Source organism: Aulostomus chinensis, chromosome 14 (genome assembly GCF_037954235.1).
Source record: "Aulostomus chinensis isolate RoL2024-O1b breed Wild chromosome 14, RoL_Achi_v1.0, whole genome shotgun sequence".
In the NCBI taxonomy this organism is placed as follows: Eukaryota; Metazoa; Chordata; class Actinopteri; order Syngnathiformes; family Aulostomidae; genus Aulostomus; species Aulostomus chinensis.
Window position 1 is genome coordinate 15,814,679 of NC_141333.1, and position 12,048 is coordinate 15,826,726.

Here is a 12,048-nt window from a genome sequence, read left to right on the forward strand (position 1 = left end):
CTCAACTGCAATGCGACCCAGGGAAAATAAATATGGGTGTTTATTTGCTGGGAATGAGAGAGGCCCACCGGCTGGAGGCACCCTCAGGTTTCCTAAAAGCAGCCCACGAGTGCTGTTTTTATTCCACTCCAATCACATAGCCATCATTTTAAGGTGCTCTCACAGACACCTTGTTTGGTCCACAGCTTCAGACTTTGCAGTTTGGTCGGTTCAAACTATAATAGCAAGTGTGAAAAGGGACTCAGACCTTGATCAGGACCAAAGATTTGGTCCGACCTGAAGGAGTGGTCTGGTTCCGGTTCAAACTGAGCCTCGGTATAGTTAGTTTGCAGTGTGAAAACACTTTTGTCTCAGTATCCTGCTCTGTTGAAATGCTGTACTCTCAAGTGTTTGAGTTAGGCACATGCATATTCATGGCATTATACTCAATAATTTATGAGAAAGTTTAGAGTTATATATGTTTCCAAAGCTCTGGTTGTACAGCTTGCAGCCTCTAAGCAGACTTACCTTTCTCTAGAGTCACTTACAAAAGCTCTGGTCCTGGCCGCACCGCCCAGCTGTCAACCTTCATTAACGTCAACGGAACGAGACAAGAACCATGCACCGTGGCCCACCATTGTTTCCACAGCCTCTAAGTGCACTCTCACAGTGACACCCACACTTCTCTAGGATCCAAAGTGACCATGAAGAGGTCCCAAGCTATGACTGGAGCACAGTGGTCCCTCCTGCACTGTCACTACTAACACGCCACACCACCACGTCCTCCTGTCCCACAGATTTATTTGCTTCATTTAGTACAAAAGCCTACTTCTTCTGAGGTCACTGGTCCCCCAGCAACAGCTTACTCGTGAAGATCTCTCACCGGTGAGAGCCCCACTCCCCTGGCACCACTGGGACCAGGTGCCTATGTGTGACAGATGAATCACAAGCGCTCCAAAGCCACTCAGTAAAGTCAGCTGCAGGATATTGTAAGCAGCTACTTTTATTAGGAACAAATAATACGCCGGCCGGCAGGGTTTGGAGTCTTTCCCTAAACACAGATCACTCTTTAAATGTTGCTCATGTTTCCGATTAGCGTTAGCAGGGAGACGATGCATATCAGTCTCCCCGCATTTTTCTCTTTGTCCACACAAACCCTACCACTGCCTTCTCAGTCAGACTATCTCTGTCTCTCTCTCTCCAAAGCGCTTTTTCTTCCGATTCCCACCCACGTATTTTCTCTTTGACTCTTTGTCTATCCATCCTTCTGACCTCATCGCTGTTACAGTCAAGCATAGAAGGGATCCAATCAAGCATGGTGTTCAGATTAAATCAAATTATTATAATTGAGAATAATGGTTTCCATGTCAGTTTCAGTTCGGCTCTGAATTGTTCTCATACATATCTGGAAAGGAGAGGGCTGGAAGCTCAGATGTCTGATGGTACTTGGGCTCGCTTGCAGTGAAATTTAAGTTATCCATGATACAGTCTTGCCTGAATTTCTGAAGGCAATAAAAGTCTTATCTCAATTTGGACAGCTGTCTTGTAAAAACATTAGCATGTCTTGTAAAATTGGTGGATTTGGTCTGTGATTTTCATAGAAAAATGATTTTTAAGAAAGATAAACTCTGTTACCTAGAGTTCAATGCTGCTGCTCAACAGTTGCAAAGTACTACCTCTGCCTAAGGCATCTTTTTTTTTTTTTTTGCCCGTCTGTCAGTAGAATTATGCAAAAACCACAAAGTCAATTCTCAATAAACTCGATGGAGGGTTGTAGTATGGGGCAAGGAAGAACCCATTGAAGTGTGGGGCAGATGAGTCATAGCACCACCTTGAGGCAACAGGAAATGAGGCAGTGTGTTGACCAGTTCCAGCTCAAATTTGATCAGAAATGCCTTAAAAATAAGGTCTCAGGCTACTGTGGAGACTTAGTTTTCATTAAATGCATCAATGCTCAATTCCATAGCGAAGTGGGCAATTTGGATATTTCACCGGAAAAAAAAAAAAAAATTTTATAACTGAACACAACATGATCCGATCTTTTCACAAACTTCATGCGTTTGATGAACGTTCCGCCGGAAGACATCATAGCGACATCTAGTGGTTACAGGAAGCAATCAAGATGTAATGAATATCTTCTATCAGATATTGCACTGTCGTGTTTACTTGATGTGCAGCAACATAATATAGAGAAAGTGTGTGTTCTTTAGCGGCACCTAGTTTTAAATTGGTTTAGGACTGAGTTCACTCAGGTTTCTGAGCTTAGAACTGCTGTTTTCATGTCAGCAGCAGGCCTGCAATATTAAATACAGTACAGAGCAGCATTTGGATGTTAGAGCATGATCAGACTGAGGTTAGGAAACTTGAATCCATTAAGAATGATAAGAAGAGAACAAATTAGTAAGATATCACTGACTGCACAAATTGCAAATTTCTTGTCCTCTGCATTGCTGAGAAGTGCAGTGTGGCTCGCCGAGCTTATTTCTAGGGCCAGTAAAGCTCTCAGGCATGTAAGGGGCACGCAGTGTGACTTTGACAGCGTAGTTAGGAGGTGCTGATGAAAGAAGAGAGGCTGGGAGCCCAATGCTTCTCAAATTAGCTCCCGGAGCCCTTCGACCTGTCACATGCATGCTATGCCACCCCCAGATTCTGTTGCACCACACCATCATTATGCAGCATATGCAGCTTTGCATGCTTACTGTATAGAGTGTGTGTGTGTGGGGGGGGTTGCTGTGCATGCAGAGCACATGTGTTTGTTTGGGATCCCGAATGAATACACATCCTGATCTTGGCTTTCATCCTTCTTGGAGATCAAAGGTTTTATTAGAACATAAATCAAAACGGAGCATCTTCCGCATGCTGTCAAAGCTCCTCATTTCTCGACCTCCCACAGAGAGAAACCTCCAGCTTAGGTGACCAGCTAACTAATTCTTTAAATAGACGCATGCTCCTCTCATTTCTTCATCATCACATAAGAACCTGCAGACTGATGTTTCCCATGTTTTGCTCATCAAGTAATTAGGTTATTGCGTTCATCTTTCAGTTTCTTATTACAGTGCGAGTGCTGCCAACGCTAGACAGCCCGACCGTATTAATGAAAGAGAGAGCTCTTTGCTCTTCTCACCTTCTCTAATCTGTTCTGCATGAGCATTGCTCAGCCTGACACCCTCTCTGCATATTCAGCTGTTGAGTCTGTTTGTTTAGAGAGGTGGAGGGATATCCATAACCGTAAAACTGTCTCCTGCAGACATGTTTTAATCACTTTTTTCTCCTCGTGTTTTCCTCTCCCACAATTCTTTCCAAGAGGGTGCGAAATCCAGAACGTGGATTCCCGAGTTGAACCTGCTTGTCCTTTAATACTTTACTGCAAGTGGAGGGACATAGGCCATACAGTTTTAGGCTCTACTCATGCCCCCTCTAGGCCTAGCTAGTCATTGCGATTTACCCAGCCATTCCAGCTGTGTACACACACAAAGTCAAATGTAAATAAGAGAAAATAAACATGTCCATTCCACTGCCTTACCTGGGAGAAGTTGAGCCCGTTCAGGGGGTGACACTGCTCCTCTACCCGCTCTACAGCTCCTGTTGTTTTTCCCATCCTCTCTGCTTCTTGAGCCAAAAACAAGTCCAGCACTGGTGTCCCCCTAGACCGGACATCCCACTCCGTCAGTGAGTTAACCATCAGCATCACCCACACAGGCCTCTTCCTCTCCCAGTTTCCAGCAATGGCATTGAAAAGGTAGTCGGCATACAGGCCACGACCGCGCTGGTCAGCAGTCATCCAGTAAGGCATCATGTGCTTAACGTAGTCCAGGTGGCGTTTCAGGCGGCGGTACAAGTCTCGAGGTAGCAGAGTCTGCAGGTTCTCCCCATGGGGCAGAAGCTGGCAGCTGGTCAGCTTTGAGATGGTCAGAGGGTCAGTCAGGTCCAACTCAAAGAAAACATTGTGGCTGCTGTGGAAAGCTTGCTTTGAGCTGTTTGGGATGAAGTCCCAGACTCGAGTGTAGGGCACGTGGATGGTACCAAAAAGGTAAGAAGGGGGATGAGGAGGTTCACGCTTTATTCTCCACAGGAAAGAGTTCATGTCACTTTGCTGTGGAAAAGGCAGAGGAAAGGAGAGAGAAATCAAAATAAGAGCCACGGTAAAGACTTTGAGAGCAAAAGGAAACACAAATACCAGAGCCATCTTGCAAGAGAAATTCCACTTGCCTCAAAAACAAAGCTGACACATGTTCCTCAATTGTGGTTTCAAATGTTCGGGTCACCAAGTTAAAGAGTGAAATTTTGAGATGAGGGCAGGGGAGATATGATGTCTCAGCTCCGGGCTGTGCTCCGAGGGCCCGCTGCTGTGGTGCAGAGAGGCAGTTTATAGAGGGGCCCTCTGGGCTGTAAACAGACCCCCGTGTATTGTTGAGGTACATACCTCGCTGCCAAAGCCTCTTTTGGCCTGGGAAGCATTTTGAAGGCTGCAGTGCAAATATACTGCACTGAGCTCATAAAATCCAAACACTGAAAGAAACCTGTTCTCCATTTTGACCCCACTGTGATACTTTTGTTTGTGATTTTTTATTTTATTTTATTTTTTTATATTCGCCAGGCTGGGCGATCTGCTGCTGACAGCGTTAAGTATGCCGTTGTTTTTGTCTTCTACAGTTTATATTACAGGATGTGTTGGTCTGTTGTGGTTATATATATATAAACAAAAACAATTTCACAGTGGAAATGTAATAATCACAGCCATTTGAACTGAGCATAAGGCCATGTTGCATTTAAAATATGTTTCTTATTAAGTGCTGTGCAAATGTGCAGTGCAAATGTGCTTTGATGTTATTCAAATATGAAAAAGGAATTAGCTTTTATAAACAATATCAAACTTCTGGCTTCTGAGACAGGGTGCAATCAGGCATTTGAGGGATGAGGCCCATTACTGTAAAATAAAGTTATTCTTAGAAAATGTTTACCTTTAAAATATCATCAAGATTTCCTTAGAGTTGGGTTCCAATTATAGCCTCCAGTCTGCCAACGCCGCATTTGTCATATAAAACTCTCCGAACGGCTGCCAAAAGCGAGGGAAATCGCCTTGTGGGATGCTCTTTTATCATCATATTTAACTGCAGCGAACATACAGTAATTCCTGGCAAAATCCCCCTCTGCACAAATTGAATTTAAAGTGTTTTATTTCATTTTTAAAGCAGCGTGCTTAAAGTTAGTTTCCTGCTCTCTAACACAATTTCAATGCGGTCTATAACGGGAAGGCTTTGGATGGCATCAGATGCGTAATTCTCCATCATCATCATCATCATCATCATCATCATACTTTGGGAAACTTTTTTTGTTTTTTTGTTTTGCAGTCGCATTTGCATTTACAGCGTTTTATCATGTTAACGAGCTAATGCGGAGCTTATATGTCTGCCCATAAATGAAGACTTGTAGACATGGAAAGTGTGGTCGGGCTTGACTAAATCCTGAAGAGAGGCGGTGGGCTCGTCTCTGCATAAAAGCTGGACTATTCTGGAGAGAGCCTTGACGCGCAGGGCTCCTTTTTTTATGGAGGTAATTACTCTTAACAGAAAACAGAGACCACTGCGCTGCAAAACAAATCACATGAAGCGAAGGAGCACGAAGCTTTCAGTCAACTCTGACAACATCCATTTGATCCCCATAGGACAGAACGCACTAATGAATCTGAAGCCTATGATCTCGAAACGACTTCCTATATCCGCAATAACACGCACACTTGCGGGCACAACTGCCAAGTGTCATTTTTATAAATCGCTGAGGTCTCGCTCTCCTCCTCTCTCTCTCTTTTTTTTTTGCAAAGGAAAAAAGGAAGCATGTTGGATGTCTGCAGTCAGGATTTTTTTTTTAAAGGAAGTATCCACACCGAGGGGCAGACAGATATTTCTGCCAAGACACATCCATCATTTTACCTAAATGCCCGATAAGTGATTTAATAGGCTGAATCACTCGTGAAAGGACAGAGAATTTTTTCCAAATGATGTTAAACCGAGCGTGGGTGCTCCATACTTGAGTGGCAATAATTTCTCTTGGTATATTTCAGAGGCCCACATCTCATCCTTTCATATTACAGACAGATAAGTTCCTCAGACACTTTGCAAATTATTATTATTATTATTATTATTATTATTATTATTATTATTGTTGTTGTTGTTGTTGTTATTATCGTCGTGCACATTATTGGTGCAACTATCCATTACGCACTGACAAGTATTTCTTCCTTTTAAAAGCTTTTCCAATCTTTAACATGATTATATAAAAACTAAAGATATGAAGCTGCTGTCGCTTGATTACTATCAACATTCCCAAATATCACATTCATATATTTGTCTGACCAGATTTATCTCAGTTGAAAGAAAAGTTCGAGATTTGTCCAGCAAGTGTCACCATGCGTGTCACTCCCCTGTTGGCTCAACAACCTTGTCAGTTGGGGTCAAGGTGGTCTTGTATCTGTGTATAAATAAATAAAAAATGAGGGGGGTCCTAAAGTGTTCCAGCACGACTCACCGACTTGGGTGGGTCGCACTGCCTTGGTCTGTCCACTCGGTCTGCGCCCCAGGGTGCCACAGGGTGCAGAAGCGCGCTCAAGAAGACCCAGCTGAATCCCTGTAGATGAACCATCGCGTCGAGGTGACCGGACACTTGTGACAGCAGACGTGTGTGTGTGTCTCTCTCTCTTTCTTCCCCCTCGTGCTCTCTTGTCACTGCCCCTCTCACCGTCGTCTGTGAAATATCAACGTTTACCGGTGGCCTCCGGTCTTACATGTGCCGTTCGGCAGGATGACCATGCCGCCCCTTCGCCATTACCGACTCACTGCGGCTGAGTTTCAGTCTGGAACGTTTCCCGTCTCCCTCCCTTTCCTCGGTAAAGTGTCGAAGCAGGAGCCGAGCTGGGAACTCTTTGAAGAGTTTCTGCGGTGCGCTCCGCAACTTTGGAGCGTCTTGACTGGAAGAGTGGGAGGTGGGACGATTATTGAAGCACCCCCCACCCACCTAACCCCGCGCGCGCGCGCGCGCACCCCCACACACACAAACACACACACACACACGTACACTGCATCTTTTTAAAAAGGGGCAAAGGCAGGTTGCGAGGTATGCTCTAAAGAAATGTTCCTAACATTTTGTCCGTCTCGTTTAGGAATTTGGGTTAAACTCTCAGTAAAGATCCACAGCACCACAAATTACAGTCTCCAAAATAACCATTAAAATAAATCAACATGTTTCAAACATTATAATCCTCATGATGGTAGGATTTATTGTAGGGTTGTTCTCTGCATTATTATTTTTTTTAATATGAACTTAATAAATTGGCAAGAAACAAAGTGTGGGTTTGGATGTTGTCTTCTTCCTCTAATCCAGCATTTCTCCTGTCTATGGCATCTCTAGAGGGCCAACATTCATATATCTGTCATTTTTAATAAGTTGTTACATACTGAATTAAATATGCACAGAACTATTTTGGCATCGTGTTTCATTAAATTCCATTATATTTTCAAGTCAAATGAAACATTTTTCTGCTGATGACTTATCAATATTTCATCATACTGATTGATATTTGTGTGATTTTTTTTTTTCTAAATGCTTCAGTTTGAAAGGATTTTTCTCTCTCTTGCAGTGTGGATGCCAGGAGGCCAGGGAGTGCTGGCAGTACACTCTTTCATTTTGCTTGCCTTTCAACAAAGTCGTTCCAGTGATGTAAATGAAAAGTATTTCAAATGTTGTCATGTGTTTCCTCTTCAGAAGGATTACATTCATCTCCGTTGGTGTGTGTTTGACAACCCTGCAGCAAAGCGTTCGTAGGCCAGTCCGGGTTGTGGCAGGTAGTGTAAGACTTCATATTCATGATTAATGATCACAAATAAACGGGTCCAAGTAAAGACAACTGTGAGAAGTCTTTTATTTGTTTTCAATCCGGAGCTCCTCTGAAGATGAATTAGTCATGAGGCGGTGCAGATTGATTTGAAACAAATGCTCGTGTTGAGAGAAAGTGGCCCCTCTCATTTGAGGACTTGTTGCGGGCTGCGATGTCAACGCTCCACTACTCTACCATGACCTCAGTTATTGTCCAAGTGGCAGACAGTGCGACAGAGTCAAGTAGGGGGAAATTTATCATGGAGACCCCTCAAACCCCCCCCCCCCCCCGTCTCACTGCGGGCCAATAGCAGACAGAAGTTGGACAAGCAATTCTTTGTCCTCAGTCGTGTCCCCCCCGCACAACCCCTCCACTCCTCTTCTCGCCACTCCATAGTGACTTCTGTTACTGGGCAGCTCCGATTGTATTTTCCATTCAGACGAGTGGGTATTTGTGTTGAGTGTCTTTGATGTGGTTGTCGTTTAACACAGTTTCACGTTGTAAAACTGCGACACCGCTGGCCTTCGACACTTGACTCTGTCACTGGGCACCATTCATCAAGGCTCTGACATTCAAGTCGGTGTTTTTCTGCAGCCACAAAACGGCAGCTTCACCATTTTCAGACGATGCACCATATCAAACAACAGAACCATCATCTAATCAAATCTCTGTTCTTATTTCTCCTTTCTCTCCTTCTTTTCCTGAGACAGGTGTGGGATTTCAGCTAGCGGTTTCATCTGGGCACCTGTGGTCTGAGGTACCTGTTGTAACCACACCTTGCAGAGAACTTCTCTTTGAAGGAGCTTTGCACATTCCTGGCTGGTTAGAAGAGGGCTTATGAGCGGCTGGCTGCAGGAGATTCCTGGACGGGGGCCAGCCCTTACAGCATAGTGCACATATAGCCCAGGACGAAAGAAGACTTTAAAGTTAATGTTCTGCTAGCAGACTGCTGTAACGCAACGCACATCTGGGGAGGTGTTGGATGGTGGTGGTGGGGTGTATAGGAGAAGAAAGAGAACCTGTGCATTATAAAGATATTGGTTTCAAATTATATGTACCAAAATCTCCATATTGTCCTTGAATGTGCAATAAATATAGCACTTATGTACAGAGAATGAATAAGGGGTTAGAAAAAGCAGCGAAACCTTGTGAATGTCGGTGGCCCCCAGCTCCAAGGATCCTGTGTCTGCTTGTCCTTGTGTCTCCATAGCTGACTGTCTGTCTGATGCTGAGCAGAAATCCTGCCGCGAAAACCTCAGCATTGACTCACCGCCTCTGCCTCGGAATCATTACTTGTCTATTGGTAATGAAAGAGGTGCTTCTTCTATTACAACTGCTACCGCTGCCACTACACCACATGAAAAGGGGAAAAAAAATCCATATGTATCCACTAAACTATACAGTGAAAGGGTGACCGAGGCTTTGGAATGTGTGTATAGTACTTTTGTTTATTACACAGGGACCCCTAGTGGTGTGAGGAAGAAGTGAGATTATGTGCGGTTCAGATAAAAGTAATAAGGACAGAGAATGATGGTTAGCCCAAAGGTATGAAGATAGTGCTTCAAAGAAAAGGTGATAGATATGAAGGAGTGACTCATAGCTTCAGGCAGCTGTAGTGGGAGTGAACACTCTTCTCTGCTCTCAGCTGGGACACACACACGCGCGCGCGCGCACACACACACACACACACACACACACACACACACACACACACACACACACACACACACACACACACACACACACACACACACACACACACACACACACACACACACACACACACACACACACACCCTCACTATCTCCACCAGTCTCTTGCTTGGGCTCCAATATCCTCTGTCCTGCTTTGAAGATGTCAAGGAATAATATTGACTGAGTCTCCGGTGAAATGTTATTGTGGTTTCCCTTTCCGGACAACTTAGGGGGGAAAGAGTGTAAAGGGAAAGAATAGGACACGGTGGAGAAGGAGGAGGACGATGTTATTACAAAGAATGTCAAGTGGGAGTCCAGAATGCTTCTACTGCTCCAGACAGGTAGATTTAAGTCAAGCCTGTCGTTCATAAACCACACCGTCTCTCTTAAGTGGTACGCTAAGTTGTTTTCTCCACAGTCTCTGCAGTAACGTCCCCTGTGGCATGTCAACACATGAGCTGGATGGTTATCTGTCTATCTTCATCATCCAGAGTTCATCATGAGGAGAGGCAGGAGGAGGAGATAAAGTGACACGGGGTGTTTTTCTGGAAGCACTATTGTTCTGGGATGAAACGCATGAACCACAGTCAGATGTTTTTAATTCCAAGAATATTGAGGTTAATTTAGTTGATTAGAAACCAATGAACATTTCCTACTTTGATTAAATCATGAATAAATTTAGACTAAAACTTCAAGAGAGTTTGTGGACTACAATATGGAATAATCAAACAAAGGAAAATATAAACACTCCTCAATTAGTCAGGTGCTGGAATCATCAAAGCTCGCAGACTAGGTGGAGAGAGATCGGCACACAGCTATCGCTTCCCGATAATCAGATGAATAAAATGTGATTAAAAGGCTCGCCACAAAGAAATCAAGGTCCAGTTTTAGAGACTGAAACTAATTTACAATATTCAAATGTTTGTGGGACTAAATAAAAACAAGGATTACTGAACACAGGACGGTACAAGACACACACACAGGACATCTTGCATAACACAGGACTAAGGTGAAATTTAACCAATAGCCTCTGAAGTCAACTCTTTTGGACAGCATTAGTGTTTATGACTGCCATCAGTAACAACTGTCGTGAATTTAAAGCAGCAATAAGTATTAAAGAATTATATTTGCATGTCAACAAAACATTTGTGTGTAGTCCAGCGGTCAAGTGGGGGAAAAAAAAGCTGTATTTCACAGCTGTACACACAGATGATGCACAGAAAAAAGATCCGTATACAGGAAACACAGTGCTTCTGGGGTAACTGATGTACTCACGATATTTTAAAAAAATCAGTATCTGCAACCATTAAACACCAACTCTGGCTGTTGGACTAGAACCGATTCTCAAACTTTTCCCATACTGCCTGAAACATTCGATCTCCTGCTGTGTACCTCTCCACTTCCACGCACAGCCACCTCATAAGATGTAAACTTTTTGCTGAATTAGTCTTGGACGTCCTGGGGGCTCATCCCCAAGGGACCAGCCTGGAACCCCTCTCTGCCTCTGACTGGGTGCCATTTGAAGTTTAGGCGTGTGGCGTGAGATCCAGTCAGAGGAATACTACAGATATTTTGGTGCACCCCTTTGTGTAACTGTGTAAACCCAAACTTTAGAACCATGTGATTCTGCTGGTACCTGGACTTTAGTGCAAGTACCCAGAAGTAGGCTACTTTTTTTTTTTTTTTAACTTTGCTCTCTTTGTCAGCTCGTAAAGAATTTCAGTTTGAGCGTTGACTCACGCTAGTAAAGATGTTCCACTGCCATGAATCAGCATTGCTCTGTTGAATTTAACAACATATCCAACAAGCTAATTAATAACCAAAAGATGTTGGTCATCAATTCCTCACTTACATAATTTAATCTGTGACAGCTTCATTTTTTTGTCCAGCCCCAGCTGCAGTTGTGCTACCAATAAAGCTGAGGAACTCTGCTCCCAGACTGGCAAATATGGTGCACTGTTCAGCCTGTAGATAAATTTGGTGAACACCATTTGTGTCCTCAGGATAGATGTGTTGCCATGGCAGCTTTGCAGTTCATATGACAAATATTGCCACGTGTACAAAGTCTAACCAGACTTCAGGCTGGGTTGGCCTCACTATTGCTCTCACTTTGCTGGACCAGAACGGGTTACCAAGGTGATGTCACATGGTTTCTCTCTCTCTTTATTTTACTGTCTCACCCAGGTGTCCTCTCCGACTCCGAACACTGGCACAGATTGCGTTAACGTGAACCAGTACTCGGTAGTGCCAATGTAAATGTTGGCCAGTACATTGGGTTCAGTATTCAGCCCTAGAGAAAGCAGTTAGTCCCTCCTGGAGAACTCCAGTCTTTGCCATCAAGCACTGAGGCTGTTTCAGCAGCTTTACTAACATATATAATACTGGTGGTTCCTTTAATATGACAAAGAAGGACATAAACATACCACTAAGCCATTGTCAAAATGGCTCCTGAGTGAACTGGCCTGACGTGAGATTTTTAGTCAAGCAACCGATATAATGATAGT

At 43.8% G+C, this 12,048-nt stretch overlaps 1 protein-coding gene across 1 annotated transcript in view; it reads right to left on the reverse strand.

The window, feature by feature from the left end:
- Positions 1 to 6,923, reverse strand: part of trabd2b (TraB domain containing 2B) — a 69,402-nt gene extending 62,479 nt beyond the window's left edge. Inside the window, exons 1-2 of the mRNA XM_086224388.1 lie at positions 6,505 to 6,923; positions 3,503 to 4,072 (exon numbers count right to left, since the gene is read on the reverse strand). Coding sequence (XP_086080514.1) covers positions 3,503 to 4,072; positions 6,505 to 6,618 — 684 coding nt within the window. The 5' untranslated portion in view covers positions 6,619 to 6,923. The remainder of the gene's footprint in view (positions 1 to 3,502; positions 4,073 to 6,504) is intronic.
- Between the last annotated feature and the right edge of the window lie 5,125 nt (positions 6,924 to 12,048).